This window comes from Oreochromis niloticus, linkage group LG3 (assembly GCF_001858045.2).
Source record: "Oreochromis niloticus isolate F11D_XX linkage group LG3, O_niloticus_UMD_NMBU, whole genome shotgun sequence".
NCBI lineage: Eukaryota > Metazoa > Chordata > Actinopteri > Cichliformes > Cichlidae > Oreochromis > Oreochromis niloticus.
The window spans coordinates 15,977,227-15,997,735 of record NC_031967.2 but is presented as its reverse complement, the minus strand read 5'-3'; the positions used below and the strand labels follow the sequence as shown (position 1 = coordinate 15,997,735).

The 20,509-nt window shown below is 41.2% G+C and overlaps 1 protein-coding gene across 1 annotated transcript; it reads right to left on the bottom strand.

Moving 5' to 3' along the window:
* Positions 1-157: 157 nt before the first annotated feature.
* ntn5 (netrin 5) lies at positions 158-20,104 on the bottom strand. The gene is made up of 7 exons (XM_005463848.4): positions 19,973-20,104; positions 12,844-14,318; positions 11,968-12,156; positions 10,461-10,610; positions 4,374-4,424; positions 3,539-3,619; positions 158-3,299 (listed from the first exon to the last, which is right to left on the bottom strand). Exons 2-7 carry the CDS (start codon positions 14,306-14,308, stop codon positions 2,737-2,739), a joined length of 2,499 nt encoding a protein of 832 aa, XP_005463905.1. The 5' UTR covers positions 14,309-14,318; positions 19,973-20,104; the 3' UTR covers positions 158-2,736.
* Between the last annotated feature and the right edge of the window lie 405 nt (positions 20,105-20,509).

Here is a 20,509-nt window from a genome sequence, read left to right as displayed (position 1 = left end):
ACAGCTGTGTTTTGGATTTTTTTTAAACCGAAAACAGCTGCCTGCTGTTGAAAGCGTGCTAATTAGAGCAGTGAGAGTGAACCAAAACAGTATATTGAACGCCTTAAAAACAAAACAGTGAGCTGAAAGATGCTAAAAAGATGGTCCATTCATTATAATCTCTTTAGGGTTTATATGTGAAACACTTTACATAGTACACACAGTACACATATCCACACATATTGTGTAATTAACATTTATATGTATCGTTTGAGAGCTTCTTTATCACCAGCTAGCATCAAAGTATTAGTCAAAGACACTTAGATGAATGGTCTGATAAAATCAACACACATTATGAAATGACTGCAGTTGTTTTTTTTGAAAAACGTAAACTATAGGCCAGTAAAAATGCCAAAGATGATTACATTAAATTTTATTAAAATTTTCTCTTTTTGTATTTCTGACAGTTTTGGCTGTTTTAATGTAATATTTATAGTATTGTTATCATTCCCATTAACTCAGTTTAAGGTGTTGAAGAATATGTGTGATGAATATAGATCCGTCAAAATGAGATATTTAAGGTCTTCACAAGTGCAGAATCGTGAATGTGCACTTAAATTTGAGTGATTTCTTACAAAGGTCACCCTAAGTGGTTAAAAAAAGTCTGTATTTGAATAAGTATAAAACTAAGTCTTTTTCTGGTAAATGATTAAAGACAGTGTACAGAAAACATGCTGCATGTTGGGTTACTGTATAAAGACATCTGAGCAGCTTGTTTGGAAGCATAATTAGCATGGTAAGCTGCCAGCTGGATGCACGGATCTTTGGACCTCATAAGAGTAGGAAAAGAAGCCCCAAAACAGTCTCACACACTCTTCGGTGTACTGTATGTTCAGTCCCGCTGCGAGGTCATCAGTCAACGAGTCTATTTTTCTCTCTTTATTTTCAATCATAGCCTTCACCACAGCTGCACAGCCAATCACTGACACAGGTCCCACCAAAACAACATGGCTGCTCAACAAATAGGAACTCTTCCATCTGTCTTCATAACCTCCAACAACCCCCCATTTCCCCTGGGCTATGACGCGATGTGTCCCAAATGGAAACAGGAGTCATGACGATAGGTTGGACCGATGTTTTTTAGATCCGTATCTGGGCTCCTTATGGTGTATCTGAGGATTCCTAGAAAATGAGGTTAAGTTAGTTTGGTCTTTGTGTCAGCTGTCCAGTGAGGGAACAGATTGTAGATAAAGTCTCTTTTCATCAAATATTGTACAGTTTGAATTAAAGGTGTGAGCGCAGTGAGGTTTTTCGTCTCCCACTACTGAAATGCATGCGAAAAGAAAGAAAGAAACTCAAAAAGAAAATTAAAGCAATAAATGTTTTTTTTTTACATTTTTAGAATTTAAATGTACTATATGTACATACATAATAAAGTGTTCTTATTTAAATGTTTTAACTTAAAAATCAATGAGTTTTCTTTGTCTAAATTGAATTAGCCTAAATGAAAAATTTCAGTTTTTAATTTTTTAATTTCATTATTTTAGACAGGCAAGAGTAAAGATACTTTTCAAATTTAAAAACGGAATTTAATAATATAATAATATCTTGTCTGTGCTAACCCGGCTGCCCAATGCACCCGTGGTGTCACAGCTTTGTTTTTCTTACATGAAGGTATAAAAACACAATCTGACCAAATGAACTGTAGAGCAACACATTATGGAAACTATTTTAACCGCTGTCCATATCAGACAGAAATAACAAAAATAAATACACTGAAATTATACTTTTACGTGGGATATACATATTCTGCAAATATTTCAAGTTGATTAAAGGGGAACAAATGTAAGTAGTTCAACAAAATAAATAAATGACGTTTTAATTAATCTGTTTATTTTTGAAAGTTTGGGGTTTAAACTGTAAAACTACAGCATCGGTGTAATATTAAATATTAGTTATTTATAATAAATGCAAATTTGCAATTTCCAGCATGGTGTTTTCTTTTACACAACAGACACATTCTTTTGTGATTATCCTGCAACGGCAGTGTGAGCTACATGACTTTCAACTTTGTTTGGTTATTTTAATTTAGTGAAATTGCTTCAGAGATTATTTTCAGTATATGCTTTTCCCAAATTTACACATGAATTAAAAATAAAGTCTAACATGCTATAATGGGCAATTTACAATACAATATTTACTAGTAAAAAAAAATCAATCACATTTTTGCACATTAACTAAACCATGTGTCATTGTGTTAATTACTATTGTAAATATTTTTTATGATGTCATTTATTGTAATATTTTCCCTTTAGGTAGAACAATTCAATAAATAAATATGATTTATAATCTATAATATAGATTTTCTTTTTAAGTTTTCAAGACAAAATGCTGATTGACATTTTTCAAAGTTCAGTCAGACTTTAATTTTCAGAAGTTTCCTTAGTAGAAATATTAAAATAATGATACTTACATTTTACATTTCACCAGTTTAGTCTCACAGATTCATCATCACTGAGTGTTACCACTTTATGTTGCTGCAAAACTCAGTATGCAATAATTAATCTCTTAAAAATGTACATAAACCTAAAGGTGGGTATGTGTTTCGGTATTGAAGGGTTTTTTTGAGCTTTCTTCTCACCTGAATATCAAGTCCACTGACAAAAAAATGGAATAATGTACATTTTACTCCTTGTAGTTCTTCTGTTTTTTGAGACTTAGAATTTGAGTCTTTAAATCTTCTCACTGTTAAAGTTTTCATGAAGGATTTTGAGTAGAACACACTGGATTGGGTGAAGAAGAAGAGGGTAGTGTCGCCTCAGTGGATTTAACTTTGAACATATGCGGCACTGCTGTGCTTTCAGTCTTGTGTGTGTTTGCTGCATGAGGCTCGGCATCTTTCTCAGTCAGCAGGTGAGGGGGAACATAACCAGACTGGGGTTTTGGGTGCTCCCTGTAGTGCTGGTGGTTGTTTGCCTGTTTTGGTGGACAGCGGCCCCTCTTGTCCTGCCCCCGGAAGGCCCTGAGTTTGGGACTCCAGTGTTCCTGCCACTGGAGGGCTAGAGTGGAGCGATCTGCCACCAGGCGCTTCTCCTCTGGCACCCAGGGCTGCTCTCCTTCGTCTGCTCCGATCAGGAGGACTGTCCGACCCACCTGGAGGGCGGGGCAGCCGCAGCCAAGGTCGCGGTCAGGTACCCAAAGGGACTGAGAGCCCCTGCGAATGCGGGAGTGGGACCCAGTGCGGAAGACGACTTGCACCAAGATGGAAAACTGCCACCAGGGACCTGAGCGCTCCATACCTTTCACCTGCACCTTCAGCACTAACAAACACAGGCACAACATAGTAAAAAAATATTATTTTGATAGATTCTTTTGATCCGCACTTTAAATATTTGTTACAATTTAGATTTGATTCATTTGAAGAAATAACTAAAAGACTGGTTATACTTTTTCATTATATTCTTTCATACATATACTGTGGATGCTCATATCAAATATGGATAGCAGGAACAACTATAATTGTTAAATTATATTTAATAATATAATAATGGCCACTAACCATAGTTCTTTCGACAATAGGTCTCCAAGTTCATCCTGACTTTAACTTGAGAAGGCTGGCAGTATGAAACGCACTCCTCCGCTACATGAGAGACAAGCAGAGGGGGGGAGAGGGAGAGAGAATCGTCAAATGAGGGTGGATATCATTTCATAGCAAGCATATCAGCACATGTCTTTTCCCCTAATTACAATATGGCTGCTTCTATTTGTCATCACAGTATCCTTTGACTAACAGATGATCCCAACTGCAGCAGGTGGGACATTCCTCGAGCCGCCGCTAGGAGGGAGTGGTTAGCCACTCCGTGGAGTGTGAGCAGCGGCTCCCAGAGCAGTTTCAATTCAAGGACCGATCTGTTAAAAAATATGTGGCGTGCCTTCAGAGGAAATCTGATATATGATCACACAAAAAAGCCATAAATCTAAATGCTGCGGTGACATCAGCAGGGGAGAGAGGATAGAAAAGGAAAAAGCTTTATTGTTATTACTCAATCAAATATTGTTGTCAGTTACACAATTTCCTGCATGAGGCATTCGGATATCATACGTTATTATGGCAGGTTACAGCAGGCAGAAAATTTTACAGTAGAAAAATTAGATATTGGTTTAATATATTTAAGTACTAGAAGTTTAGTTAGTAGATTAGTTTAAAGGTTTAAAGTTATAAAAAGTTATAAAGTTACTTTCTGTATAAAACTGTCTTTCAGGATACAATGTTCCAGACTTGCCTTCTTCTCCATTTTTGTCTATGAAGGGATTGTCTGCTTAAAATATTATTCAAGGAGCTTCATCACATTGATGCAAAGCATTTCTCCAGGACTGCCATAAATCAGACCTACCTATGCTGTACTGAGGTTGGTACACTGGAGTTGGAGCAACTTCCGGAATTCCTGCAAGCATAAACACAGTTTTAGACAAAACAGACACACAGAGAAACTTCAGGATACCTACCACAGCTGTCAGTCTGTTTCACTTCTGTGCATTATATGTGTGTGTTTGAATGACCCTCGCTGCGTGAGGCATGCCCATGCAGAAGATAAGCAAATGTCAAAATGAATGTGTGTGTGGTCCTTTTATAGTCTACAAACCCATCCCGTGGCGCTCTCTCTAACACACAGACAGATGCAAACTTTACTTTTTGGAATTTAATAGGGTCAGACCGTCACTTCTTGTATGGTTTTGTCTCAAACATTAAACAGAGTGAAGTGTGTGTCAGTGGTGTGGATTAACAACCTGGTTGGCGACGCGTGCATAACCCAGGCTCTTGTAAAAGTTTGTGTGTGACAGTGCCGCCATATAAGCTCACGCATCGTCCTCTGTCCAGGTCTGGTCTTCTATGACACAACTGGGCCACTGACACCCAACACCCCCTTCCAGCTGACAGTCCCTCATGTTTAAAAGTCAAGAAGGTGCTGTTGGTTTCTGTAAGTGTACTTATAGTACATGTCAAGGGTTCCAGTGAGGCAAATGGGGCTACCTGCATGAGCAGGGCTAGTGACAATATGATATCCATGTATGCGACTGACAGACATAGGGATATCTTTTTGTATGTAAGCATGAACATGTAAAAACTACCAAGCCCGATCTCCTAAAATTTCATGAAAAAGGAAGAACCTTTTAACTCTTTCCCCATTGGACACCTAATAGGAGCAATCCTTGTTTCCCTTTTCTGAACTGAGCAATTTCTGTCATGTCAGGCCTGCTGCCAGAACAAAATAACTGGGTCTCTATCAGAAATTAGTGACTAGCTGACTAGTGATATGCTATTCTATATACACTACCAGTTAAAAGGTTGGACACGCCTTTTCATTTAATGTTTTTTCTTTATTTTCATTACTATTTATAGTGTACATGCTCACTGCAGGCATCAAAACTATGAATGAACACATATGGAATTATTACTAAAAGTGTGAAGTAACTCAAAGCATCTTTTATATTTTAGATTGTTCAAAATAGCCACCCTTTGCTTTGACTGCTGCTTTGTATGCTCCTGGCATTCTTTTAATGAGCTTCATGAGGTAGTCGTCTGAAATGGATTTCCAACAGTCTTGAAGGAGTTCCCAACACTTGTTGGCCCTTTTGCCTTCACTCTGAGGTCCATCTCATGCCAAACTATTTCGGCTAGGTTTAGGTCTGGTGTCTGTGGAGGCCAGAGCACCTGGTGCAGCACTCCATCACTCTCCTTTTTGGTCAAATAGCCCTTACACAGTCTGGAGGTGTGTTTGGGGTCATTGTCCTGTTGAAAAATAAGTGGTGGTCCAACTAAACGTAAACCGGATAGGATGGCATGTTGCTGCAGGATGCTGTGGTAGACATGCTGGTTCAGTGTGCCTTCAATTTTCAATAAATCCCCAACGGTGTCACCAGCAAAGCACCCCCACACCATCACACCTCCTCCTTCAAGCTTCAGGGTGGGAACCATGCATGTAGGGACCATCCGTTCACCTTTTCTGTATCACACAAAGACAAGGCACGTGGAACCAAAGATCTCGAATTTGGACTCATCAGACCAAAGCACAGATTTCCACTTGTCTAATGTCATTCCTTGAGTTTCTTCTCCCAAAGAAATCCTTTCTACTTGTTGCTTTTCCTTAGTAGTGGTTTGTTAGCAGGTGTCTTTGGTTTCTTAGCAGCTGTTTGACCATAAAGGCCTGATTCGTGCCTTCTCCTCTGAACAGTTAATGTAGAGATTGTGTCTCCCACTGGAACTGGCCTTCTTTTCCTGGGGCGGTCCTCATGTGAGCCAGTTTCATCGTAGCACTTGATGATTTTTGTGACTGCACTTGGGGACACATTCAAAGTTTTAGGAATTTTCCAGACTGACTGACCTTCAGTTCTTAAAGTAATGATGGACTGTCATTTCTTCTTACTTTGATTGGTTCTTGCCATAATATTCCATAATCTGACAGTTGTCAAATAAGGCTGTCAGCTGTGTAATAAGGCAAGAAATTCCACCAATGAACCCTGACAAGGCACACCTGTGAAGTGAAAACCATTTCAGGTGACTACATCATGAAGCTCATTGAGAGAAGGCCAAGAGTTTGCAGCGCTGTCAACAAAGCAAAGGGTGGCTACTTTCACAGATTTAAAATATAAAACATATTTAGAGTTATTTATCAATCTTTTCTTTGGTACATAATTCCATATATTTTGATTCATACATTTGATGTCTTCAGTATGTATCTACAATGCAGAATGTAGTAAAAATAAACAAAACCCATTAAATGAGAAGTTGTGTCCAAACTTTTGACTTGTAGTGTATATACAGTATATCGATATATACTATGCTAATATCATCAAACCATGTCTTTATTGATATACGCCGAGTCATTAAGGGTACAGGGGTTTCCAAGATTCAAGATCTTCAAGATTTTTTTAATTCTAAATAATAAAAAAAAGCAGCTGGAAACAATTCATGATGGAGTTATTCTTTCTAGCAAGAGAAAGTCTAGCACAATTGTCCAGGCGACATTGAAGAAATACCTCAAACCAGCAGTTGGGTAACATCTGTGATTGATTAAAACTGAAAAGCAAGGTTATTGGTCTCGGTGGAGAATGTGTGGGTGCGTGGGCTTCTAGTTTTTAATATGTTTCTAAATTTACAAGGCAAGTCAAATGTCTGAATCGTCACATATCATAATATTCCAAATAGTGTAGAAACACAAGATGCTGTACATACATTCATAATTAATCTATATAGGAACTATACATTATAAATTTTGCAAAACAGAAAACAAAAAAAATATGATCTAACTCAAGAAATATCAAGTGAAAGTAAAAACAAAACAAAACATGACACTAGGAGAAAAGTCAGTACTGACTAACTAAATCAGATAACTCATCTTAGTGTGAGAAGACTTTTCATTGACTGATATTTCATGTTAATGGGATTCAACTATTTTCTTTTCTTTGGCATTCATTGAAACTCTATTAACAAAAACAGAAGCCACTATCAGAGCGACATGCTGCTAAGAGGATTCTGAAGTGAAATCAGCAAAGATGTTGGTAGAAATGTAACTTTCAGAGGAAAAAAAGTTAAATTCTGCAAAGTTATCAAACTTTTAGACATGTTTTGTTAATCAGATTTAACTGGTGAATGTACAGATGTCATTTTTATCTCCCAGTGGCCACTGAGTTATTTCAGATAATACTTCAAAATAACAGTTCCAGTAACCTTTCACGATGGCCCTCGCAGGATTAAACCCGAGGTCATGGATGACTTTGGCTGAGGTGACAGCACATCAACTTGGTTTAAATATGTGAAATAACTGTTTGCTATTTTGTAACAAATCATAAAACTTAATCATCTTTCATTTCATAAATTTGCAGTTAAAGCTTTAGCAAAAGTTAGTTGGGGCTATCTCATCAGCTAGCTTGGACTCCGTATTGCTTTAGCTTTAGTTGCCTGAGTTTGACCAAAATATGCAGCCCTGTCAGACAATTCTGCTGACATCCTGGTCTATTCAGAGCATAGATAAAATGGTTTAAAGGTAGCTAACATTGAATTTAGCCTGACTGCTGAACACATTTAGGGCTGTCTGATGAGGTGTAGGCGAGATGTAGGAGGTGGTGGGAGCAGAGAGGTGCTATACATAGACTGAGATGGTCTGGGAGTAAAAACAAACAAGGTTCTCTTTCACTCACTCCTTTCACTAGGAGAGTTATGAGTCTGGGCCCTTCGATGGGGGCGGTTTGAGGCGTGCAACAGGTGCGAAGCTCCCTGCTGCTGGCTCCCTATGTCACCTGATTGGGACTAACACAGCGTCAGAGCCTGTGTAGTTGTCGGCACTCGTGCGATTAGCCCGGGATGTGTGCATGGATTAGCGCTCATGGCTGATGTTTGTTGCTGGCCAGGCGCAGAGATGTGAGTGGCAACAATCCTCTTGATCTGACGCTGATACCAGATCAGCGGGAGATGAGGTTTCCCTGTAGCGCTCAGCTCATGTTATCGCTGCTGTGGAAACCATCTCCAGGGATGATGAAAAGGAGACACGCCGGGGAGATTGGGCCAAATTAAACTGAAGCGCAGCGGCCCTATTTATGTTGAGCTACAATTTGATAAAGGCTTACACAGCTTGATAGAGTCGCTTAATCCATTTAGGCCACGAACAAATGAGGCTGAAGGAGAAATTAAAGAAGTCACTTTGTCATGACTGACAACAAACTATTAAAAGCCAAAGGGTGTCGAGTGCAGAGAGAACATTTTTAATTACAGTAAGACTAAGTGCTGTTATGAAATCAATCCTTATAAAAACAAACAAAAGAGGTTGTCATAACTTTCAGATTTGAGGCCTCTATTCATAGTTTTCAAATCCGTGGAGTCCTGGAAGGCTCCCACGTGTGTGCAAAACTCAATAGGTAAAAAACTTCAGTGCTTAACACCAGTTCATTTTCTTCATGTTGCAAACCAGAAATGTTTCTACATTAACATTCATTTTGAGTAAAATGCAAATAAAATATATCAAATTTAAGGTTTATTTATTCAAATACTTAATCTTTAAGTGCTTGTTGTAAACTGAAGCTATACCATTTGACCAGGTTCCATCAAATGTAACATTTTACATTCTACTTATGTAACAAAATTACATGGGAACTTGGACTTGCAGGCTGAAGTGAGACACTGCAAAATGTGATCTGTGTCTGATGGGTGTTATGGCAGTTTCACCAATTTCCACAAACACACGAAAAACCTTGAAACAGAGCGAGAAGGAGAGAAATCCCTCAGACAGACCCAGAACCCCTGGGACAAAAGACAGAGCCCACTGGCAGAGTCCTCCCAGAGAGGAAATGAATATCCAGATGTGGTGGAAGTGATGTTTCAGTCATTAGTTAATGTTAAAAGTGTTATTGGTCATCACAGTTGTGTCTTTAACAGGCTGATTACCTATAGACTACATTCAGACATTCAAATAATAAATTCAGCCCAATATTAAATGTTAAATGAATGTTAAATGTTTGCTTTATTACATCTGTGTCCTTCAAGCATGAATTATGAAAACGTCTGATTATAATAACCCTTTTGTGTAAACTCTCAAGTCCAGATGAGAACAATCAATAACTAGTTAAGAGGAATTAGTAAACTAAGCCACCAAAACAAAACAAAAACAGAAAAACATTGTTTTTGTAACTGGAGTAAACTTATGGAATAATGCCAGTGATCGTTTGTTGTTATGTGTCTTATGTTCTTTTTTTATATTGCTTGTTTTGCTATGATCAGACTGAAATGCAATGAATGAATTGAACCAAAATGGTTTCCAGAGAAATGCGTTTACATTCCAGGTCTCAAGTGAGCCCAGTTTCAAAATGTTTACATTGTATCAACTAATTAAAACACATTTTGTGGTCTTGAAAATGTATTCAGACTACTGATGATGCACTGATGATGCATTCACCTCATAAATTATGCCACAGAGCCTACATAAGCTGCCTTTATAAATTAAGCGTTTTGGCATATGTAGTGCTGTATTGGATAAATATCAAATTTTGCATACTGAGCTACTGGCTAACATTAACTAGCTACTTAATATCAATCTGCATGTTGCTAGTTTTAAGGGAGAGCTATTCGGGTTAGGTTAGCATAAATGCATGCCAAAAACCCATTTCCAATTTCATTTTTAATATTGCAATATTAACAATCTGAGTTGCTGTAGATGAGGACAAACTGGTGTGATCTGCGCTTGTGTTAGCATTTCCTTGGGTTAGGAAAAGTGTTAGCATGCAGTGACAGCCTTTATGCTTTGCTAGCAGTTGTAAACAGACTGTGTGGCTCATTTGTGCACTCTTTAGTAGCACTAAGCCTTGTGGAATCAATAACTGACAGAAAGAGGAAGAGGGTCTTGTTTTGCCTTCAAAGTGAAAACTCTTTCTGACGACACTGCTAAAGTTAGCAGATTTAAAATGGACATCAGCGTGGCCGGTAAACTCACGTATGCAGGGCTGCAGAGGAGATTTCCCCTGTTCATATCCTGGGGCACAGCGGTTACACCTGAGGCCGGTTACACCTCGTCGACACAGGCACTGACCAGACGTCTGGTTACACCAGCGACCCACTGCCCCCACGGCATGGCACTGACACGCTGAGAAAGAAAAATGAACAGATTAGAAGCTGAATAAGCACATTTTTTGGTAGGTACTCACATGAACTGTAAATCCAACACTGACATATTATCACCTTACAGTTCAGGCTTATTAGGCTGTATTTTAAAGATCCGTACTGTTTTTGCCTCAGTTTTGTTGTCTACCAAGCAGGTTGTAAACCAAAATAACAAGTTAAAAGATGCTAAAATGGTGAGCAGAGCCAGTTGGAACTATCAGTATTTTGGATAGGTTTAAGATATGTTAAAAATAACATGACTTCAGTGACAGGACCAGGTTTAATCCTGAATGACAAGCATGTGTCCTCAGGTGTGTCACTGAGCATGACAGAAGGCCTACACTAACACCAGGTGGGCGTCTGTTTCCTGATGGGTAAACAAAGACAAATTCCTCAGTGGAGATATTAACAAAACTCCACAGCATTGCAGGGAATCATTATCATTCTGGTGTTTCTTTTTTTTTTAGTAAAGATGCGCCTTCTTAAGTAGATATTAGCAGTATTGCCTGTTACACGGTATAATGATTACTGCCTGGATTTGCCATAGTTTACATTGCAAAGCTTTTTATTTACCAGTGCTTTCAAAGGATAAGGGCCAATGAGAGAAGACAGATGGGGAGAGGAAGCCTCTCCTCAGCAGCTCTGTTCACACTCGAACAATGTTTATACAAATCCTTACAATAAGTCCAAACAACCTGCCTGGAGAAAATGAGTAATTGTCTCACCGCTGGCCTCTGAATGGTTACTAAGTGAAATGTAGCAGCAATAAATCAGGACTAAAAGCGTATAAATTTGCAGGATACTCTTGTTTCATGCATTAAAAGTGATAAAATATTGAGCGTGTTTAATATTTTTTATTATCCCTGAATGTGTGTGAAACTCACAAGGCCTGTTAATTCTGGATATAAGCAAAGTATTAGAGCAGAGGACGAGCTTGCACACAGCTAAGCTAGGGTGTCACAGTCACTTAGGACACCGGTCAAAGGTCAGGGGGGGTCATTGCAGATGCCACAGGTGGTAATAATGTGGATGCATGAGGCAGCTCGGTGTGGTTTGTGTGTGTTTTTGTATATCGCTAACAGGAATAGCTGTCCTCTGTCACAATGTAACCACCCCATTAACACTTTTGTACACTTGTACAGAGGCAGAGCGGGCCACGTAAGCTCAAATAGCAACACACATTCTGACAGTCGGGCATAAACACGATCACACTCTGATTTACTTTTCATCTTTCAGGGAATATACAGTCAGTCAAAGGTATGGGTCACGCACTCGCTCTACCCTCCGTCTTGTGTCCCCCACCACATATACAGTAAACACACACACATCCAGTCACTGACGTTGGCAGGCTTTGCGGTGGCTGAGTGGCTTTTTGTGGTTGCGGGTGTATCCATTTTGGCAGTACTGGCAGTGGCGTCCGGCCGTGTGGTGGCGACACTTCTGGCACACGCCTCCACTGCGCCGGCCCGACTGCTGAAACACCTCCATGCTGAAGCGGCATTTGTTGGAGTGGCCGTTACACTCACAGGCTGGACATAGGCAAAGCAAAATAAATACTGATGAACACCAACGAAGAAAAGAGTTTCAGGGCTGGAGAAAGTATTATCAATGGTTATTCAAATCCAACAGTTTGGCTTTAATATGGTATCCAGAAAGTACCAAATAAGGGAAATTTTGGATTAAGCCAGATTTATGACTTTCAGTTTGATTGCAAATATGCTGACACCAAGCTCTCTTACACTTAGATCTCTTCCACAGCGCGTCTTTTGTTCTATTTTTATAGCGAGAATAACTTTCACATCAACTGTATCGGGGGGGGCGATCTTTTAAAACGCCCTCATTTCAATTGTATTCATGTTTGAAGTCATGTATAATTAACGGTGTGTTGCCTTGAGTAACAGTCACTGAACTGGACCTCTGCAACATATTTGTAGGCTGCTGAGTATCGGTCAGGATCTGATGTGCAAAAGTTTTCATGTTAATGCTGAAAACAGATGTCTGGCTTGTGCTGTTTGAGCGACATTAAGTTGCTGGATGAGTTATAGCCTTTATAAACCTGTACTTGAAATTGGGATTCAATCATGCTGTCTTTACTATATGCACAGTTTTTGACAGTTGCAATATTTTTTCTACTGATTTGATTGATTTCTTTCATAAGACCAAAGGTGGGAGTGCTTATGTTAGCATTTTCAAAGGCAGTATGATGCAGAACTCACCAACACAGGGGTTTGGGTTAGTGGGCGTAGCTCGATGCCATGGTCTGTCAAAGTAGAAGTCCTCACACACATCACAGTCTGGCCCCGCTGTGTGATGCTTGCACACACACACTGCACGACCCGTGTCGTCACGGCGACACCTGGAAGCGTGTCCGTTACATTTACACCTGCCCCCGACCTGCAGGTCCGAGAGGGCAAAAGGAGCTCGGCCGGGGGGCTTAAAAGCAGAAGGTTGGGCCGCCTGCAGATTCCTCGGCCTTGTATTGTGATTGTTGTTCCTCCTTTTCCTCAGCTCCTGCCCTTTGTTGCTTCTGCTCCGCCCCTCAACTGTCCAATTGCAATCTCCATTGGGGCAAGGCAGCCAATGATTGTTTTCCTTCTTGCGGCCACGCCCTCTGCCTTTCCCGCCCTTTTTAGGAGAAGTGAGAGTGTCCATGCTGAAACTGTCCCCCCCTTCCTTGCTGGTCACGTTGTGCCCGTCTTCATCTTGACCTGAGCTTTTATAATGACCCTTCCTGACTTGCTTATCTATTCTAACCCCTTTGTTTCTCACCCTTGTCTCTGAGTTTTTTGTCTCCCTGTCAAAAAATGCCAGTGTATTTTCTGTGTTTAACTTGTCCACCTGATCTCCAGTCTGACCCTTGAAGTCCGTTCTCCATCTCACAACACCATCCTCTCTGATGTCGCGTCCACCATCAAGCCGTCTTTCTTCTTCCGTCTTATCCATGTGGCCATTCTTAACCTCACTGGACACCTTATGGAAGACCACGCGAATGTCGGTGGCTGTCACCCAGTCCTGGAGAGTGGGGCTATAGTCAAAATCAGGAGAGGATGGCCGTCCATCCAGAGTGGAGAAGGCCAACACCATGCCTCCTCGCTGCTTCTGTAGAGGGCGTGGGTCTGAGCAGAGGGGCTCCGTTTCTTGATGTCTCGTTTGGGCCACTGTTTGTGAAGGTAGCTTGAAGTTCCTGAGGCAGTCGCCGGAGTAGTGCTGCATTGGCCTCCAGGTGCGCCCGAAGTCCATCGACTTGAGGATGGAAATGGAGATGGGGTCCAATGGCTCTCTTTGGTGACAGAACTGAAAACTTATGTATGTGATCTCAAAGCGGCGGCCCAGCGGTAGGGTAAGGACCCAGTCTCCTGTGTCAGTACCTGCATCGGCCATCCAACATGTGAGGTTGTGAGGATTGTTGAGGTCGGTTAAGGTGGTGATGTGGCTGTCATAATCATTTCCTTGTAAAGAGTGGTTCACGTTGACTGGGACCCCGTAGGCAGCATTGATAAACTCTGACAGGCAGTGTCGCGGACGGCCATCTGTGTGGTAGCAGGGGTCATTAGGTGAATTCCAGCTCAACGGCGGTTGGGGAAGGGAAGAGGAGATGAGGGAAAGACAGAGGAAGAGGAGTAGAAGGAAAACAGGACAAAAAGAGGTGGAGGGAGGAGGGGAAAAGGGTTGGAACATCATGTCATCCAGCCTGTGAGAGGGGAAAAAAATCATTTTTTAAAGTGGAAAACCACAGGAGTGTGATCAGAAAAGAACAAAAGACTAACTGATTGATTTATATGATACGCATTTGAAGCCGAAGAAGGAAATCTAAGAAGGACCACCTGTCCCCTTATTGAAAACACACCATACCAACTGATTGCATCACTGCAAGTTCACCTTATTGGCTTTCGGTAGTTGCCAGTAAAGACCTCATCCTGTAAAAATGTAATCTCCCATCTTCCCAGTAGTGTCAGCCACCGGTTTGAACCCTTGAACTTGACAACTTATAAGAACTTATCCATCTTAAAACTCTCCTTAACCCCAAAACGAGTGGATGACTGCGGGTGAAGAAGGGCGCGCACCCAACAGGTCTGTCTGAAATAACAAAAAACATACCCGACAGCTGGGGCTAAAACCTGAGCTGGACCACATCCATCATATTTATTGCTCCCTTTCCAAATATCTTTACCGTTGGTCATTGCTGCAGCCACCGCAGTGAGGGCCCCGACCATGAGCAGTGTAGTAGTGTCATGGTGTAGGAAAAAGGGCACGAAGAAACAGAGAGGGAGGAAGAGGAGTTGGAGATTAGCATTTGGGATGGTAGAAATGATTTATGGAATGAAATGTGTGTTCGATTTGAGCCCCTGCTCGGATACTTCCGTGGAAGAGACAAACCCTGACTTGTGTAGGTCTGCAGTGGAAACAAATCCGCTTCCCGTTTCGTATAATTGGTGATGAGTGTAATTTATTTTTCTGTCATGATTTGATACTAGAATTCGTCCGCTTTGGCATCCGGACAAAATGGACAATGCACCTACTTTCTCTGGGCCCAGTGATTTATCGTTTTTTCGCTGCTCACACAAAGCCCAGAAGCACATTTCCCAATGAGCACTACGTAAGTTTCTCCATTGCAGGGTGAGTTCAGCACCTTTCTCCTTTCACTTTTGGGAAATGATTTCTTTTCTTCATTAAATGGCCTGTCATCTTCTCATTTATATCCGCCATCCTTCGGCGGTTTCAAACAACTTTTCCTCCACTCTCCCGTCTCCCTGCCCATCTATCACCTGCCCCCTTCATTCTGTTCTGGGAATATTCTTAACTGCTGTGAGATTGATGATGCCCTAACAAGCGTTTGACACTGACAGCAAAGTCAGCAGGGCTGCATAAACCAAACCCGTAGGAGAGGAACTGGGCTGAGAGCCTCTCCGGCCTCGTCATGCCGCTCAATTAGCCAACGACCGAAATATGAGGCCTCCCTTTTGGGACCACACAACTCTGAGGGGTCCTGCGTGCAGGTCACGGCGGTCTCTCGGCTGCCTGGGGACAAACCGCAAATGTCCAAAAGCAACCAAATGCTAGAAAATAAATCGGCTAAACTTGATTGAGCACAAAAGGGGAATAACAGGCTGAGCAGGCGCCTGTGTTTTGTGGCGTTGCTACAGGAAACAAGTAACAAGTGCAGTGATTAGTGGTCTGACTGTGACCCTGGTCCCAGTGAGCCACATTCCTATGATCCAGAATGCCTCGGCTAGCCATTCCTGACGTGTCGAGACATGCCCCACGGGAATCTGAACACACTGATAAAAAGCAGGACGTATAAGTTGATCGGCTGATTAATTGGGTCTCTGGTTTCATGTGGTGTCGATATACCGGTTGTATAAGAAGGGGAGACAAGTCAAAGGGATGATGAGCGGAGTAAAAGGCTACCAGAGGATTCAGGGAAGTAGTGGTGAGATTACAGTCAAGAATTCAGCGGATGGGCAGTTACAAGCGTGTAGGCGGGTGGTAGGGGTGAAGCGTACACATGGCTAAAAGAGAAAGGGGTAGGTTGTTTAACATTCCCGTGACATGCACTTGCTCTTGTCTTTGTCACATTACATGACTAATTAAACATTTGCCCATTACACCCACTCTGATAAATGGATGCTCATCTAAGTGAGGCCCTTGAGGTTTTTAATGCGCCCCTCTAGGCCAAATGCAGAGACTAGATCAACTGTCTGGCACGGCCAATGCAACCCAGCGGATATGGTTTCAACTACGGTTTTTCTCTACCGCTTTCAATAAATTCACACAGCCAGGATGCCAGGGGGGAAATGCTGAAGACGAGCGGGATTTCCTCTGAATGAATTAGCAACAGTTTCCCGTTAACTCCAAAAAGAGGCCTCGATCTCCGTTTCAGTTTTGTCTACTTTATCTTAGTTACAAACTTAATGCACACAATAGCTGTTGATATAACAAATATGCATTCAGTTTGAGGACCCTGTGAGCAGAAGTTTTGAAATAACTTGGCAGCAATCTGCCTCTCAAAAAGCTTATACAGCCAAATAGTGGTATGATGAGATCAACAACATCTCCGGCGGGTGATCTTTAGAAGCAGCTATGCTTGGCTGGCAAGTGGCTGGAAAAATACTTGCTGACAACCTGGGGGCATGTTTACAGCATAGTCGAACAGGAGAGAGCAAGGAGAGCGGCGCTGGTGTTCGTGCTCTGCAGTCCTAGTTTATTTCCCGACGTAAATCTCCCGTTCTTCATAACGCTGAAATGTGTCTGAACTTGAAAGCAGCAGAGATGTCGGGAGCAGAAACAAAAAAGTGGTTTAATGATTTGGTAGAGGCTGAAGCTGCAGGAGTTCATGCACATGCATATAAGTTTTTCACATCTGAATAAATGGATGGGAATATGTAAGTGAATAGGAAACTCAATAAGGTGTTTCGGTGCAGCTGAAAATGCTGTTTGCAAAAGCGTTTGCTCGCTAGACAGTTCTGCACTGAATCTTTCTGTAGATTTACGAGTCTGGTGGAGCTTTCAGAGAGAGAGAAGGGATCTTATGGGGTAATAACAGCAATACATCCATAGTTTTCCATATCCATGCATGTTCATTTTTCATGCTTGGCCTGTCTCTGTAAGTAATATACCATGCCTTTTGCTGTATTATGATTCTAACTGAAGAACGAAGATCATATCCTTCTGAAAACTTATCAGCCATAATTTAACTTTTCTTTTTTTGCGTGTTTAATTGTTCCGCAGCAAACTTGTCTTTTTTGTGTATGATTTAGCAGAAAGTGTGTGTGGTTCCTCTCTCTTGCTACCTGCTAACTCGCTTTGTCCCTTGCAGAGCTTTGCGCCTGTCTGCGTCTGGAGCTATTCTGCTGAGCAGATGAGCTGGATTTGGCCCGTCTCGCACATTTTAACATTCCTCGTCATGCGCAGCAGTCCCGGCCAACCGCAGCGAGGGAAAATATGCTAAATTCAAATAGTTCTGCAACCTCTGTGATGAGTTTCAATAGATTAAAATGTGGATTGTGCAAATAAACACACGGCTGTGTTGTTTAATAAGGTGGATTTGTATCGAGCTGATAGCATCTGGGAAGATTTCCCAGGGTTTTACGTTGCAGCTCTGCTCCAAGACACGGAGCCTTTAAATAAATATGATCAATTATATAAGCTCTGTCTTATAGCCAGCGCGTTTGAAGCTGAACCAAGCGGGCACCTGTTGGCGCATGTTACCAAACTGACACCTTTGTTAATTTGCAATTGTCCTCAGCCGTCAGAAATACAACCCTGGGCTCTGGGTGAGAAGAGAAAGGCTATGCATGCGCTCTGTATTCCCAAACTGCATTCCTGCCCGCACAGTTGAAGCCCATGTGTGTGTTATTCCACGCGGAGCAGATTCCAGGAGTTCTGTTTTAGGTGTAATAATCTAATTTTAGTGGGGTGGCCCGGGAGGTGGAAGCAACAGACAGCACAAAATGGATTATCGCTGCTCGTATCTTTAGCTAAAGGCCTCTGTCCTTCATGTTTGCACCTCCAACAAACAGCCAGTCCGGCGCACGTGTGCCGCATCCTCCTGGGCCATCTGTGCCCCCTCAGATCTGAAAGGTGTCTCTGCACCGACCTGCAAGATTTACTTGCTTCATTTTTGAATAAAAAAACACATGTTGCCCGCTTGATAATACAAGGGGAGTTTCCTGTCAATTTTCCCCTTTACTGCCTCATACAAGTTGGCAAGAGGCTTTCAGCGCAGCTCCAGCTTCACATGATCTTATTGAAAACCAGATGGAAATGAAATCATTGGGAATCCATGCTGCAGTCAGGCCAAAGACAACTTCGGGCATTGTGGGAAAAAACAAAATTCCTGTGCGTAATTGTGTACCAATTAAATCCACACAGTGTCATACAGCAAGTTAATAATGAGAAGCAGGCGCGAAATGAATCAAAATACACCGCCAGGTTTGCGCCTTTTATGAGCACTGGACGAAATTTAAAAAATTGTTTTTAAAAAGAAAGAAAAAAGAAGAAAAGAAAAACAGCCGTGATTTGCGTCAGCTAATTAATCATTAATGTTATAGTTTCATTTAAAAAACAACTTTTTGTTTACTAAATCTTAGCTTGTTTTAATTAACACTTCACAGCAATCCAGTAAACCCGTCCCTGAATTCTTAAAGAAAAGAAAGACAGAAAAAGCAGGCTGTCTATATTAAGACAAATGCGGTTATATTTTTATTAAACTGGATTTTTAGGAAAACCAACAAACTGTAAACGGACCTTAAAAGGCAAACAGCCCGCAGATACACGCTGAATGCCGGAGTTGACTTTAACCTGAGTCCTTAGACTTTAATGATCCCTTTGCCACGGTTCATTAAACGTAAATGTTTATCATATTTAGTCTGATTACTTTGGCCAGAGCTGAGAGCGAAGCCCGGAGACTAATTGGCTCAATTCAGCAGAGCTAATTGCGCTTTTGTTGAGCGCAAATTAGCTGCAGCCAATTATGAGCTTTATTTACACAGCGAGGCTATCGCAACGTGATCAGAAAACTCTCACTCTGATGTTTAATGTTGATCATTATTCTCGCTTGTGTTTAACGTTTAGGATAAATAACAGCGCCGAATTCCCGGCCTGCTAATTGGAAATCGTGTTATGAGCGTATATTGTGTTTTGATTTATTTATTTAATTTTTCTTTTACCTCAGCATAATGGGATATAATGGCAAAACCACGTGCTTACGATTATATTCAAAAGAAATATATAAATGAAAATATATATTTTTAAAATTGTAGTTCTGCGCAATGTTGCAGTAAAAAACAAACAAAAACTAAATACAGATTATTTTTTTAGAATTTTTTCTTATTAAAAATAAAATAAAATAAAAACAAAAACAATAAGCAATTTACATTTCAGTAACACTCGAGGTAAAACAATTTATACTACATGAGGTCATTTTATTTTCAAGAAGCATTAAACGTGGGGGGGGTTTTCTAGTTCAGTCCTACAGCTTATTTGTAAGCGCGTTAAATAATCAGTAATTACATTTAAAAGAATGAATTTTTAAGGAGATTTATTCTCAAATATAACTCAGCAAAAAAAAAATATAAGTGTATAAACGATAACTGAAGAGAGGAACGTAGCTATAACTCTCCCCCTGATGTAATTTATACGAGTTTTTCTTCCCCACAAATGCTTTTCTGCCTTTATTTAACCCTCTTTTAGCCCTCAGTTCCAGCGACAGAAAATACAGTCTGCACTTGCAGTTCAGTCGCTGCTTTCTCCAGCGCCACAAAAGCGCAGATAAAACTTCACACCGCCTCAGCTACCGCAGACCTTGCCCCGATAAACGATCAAAACTCAGTCACAGGAGCTCACCATGTGCGTCGTCGCTGTGCTTCTCCTTCCTGCTCCCGCGGTGCCTCCTGATCATTAAGAGCAGCGCAGCAAGTGTCCGGACATCCAGCTCGGTGTGCAGAGGAGAGCTGAGCAGAAGGCAAACCTGCCGGAAGGGGGCAACGCACCGGGTAGGGGTGGGGGACTGGGGGTGCAAATTAATGGGATAATCTGGGAGGTGTCTCTCCTAATAGCAACAAAACTGAGCCAAGAGCTCCCACCGAGGAGAGGAGTCACATCATGCTGTGCCAAACTGGCTCCAAGTGCCGAATGCGTAAAACCCCGATCCAAAGCTTTATTCTTTAAACACTTGTTTTACAGCTAAGTGTTCTGCTGGTATCAGCTTCAAATGTTTGGATAACATTTACTTTTCTTTTTTTGTGGGAAAGTCCAGTGTTGACGCCCCCCATTCTATGCTAACAACCTGTATTTTTCCAGTTAATCATTGATTATATAAATAGTTATGGAAAAGGTTTTCTGCACCAGTGCATGCTTTCAAGAAATATCTTATTAAAATAA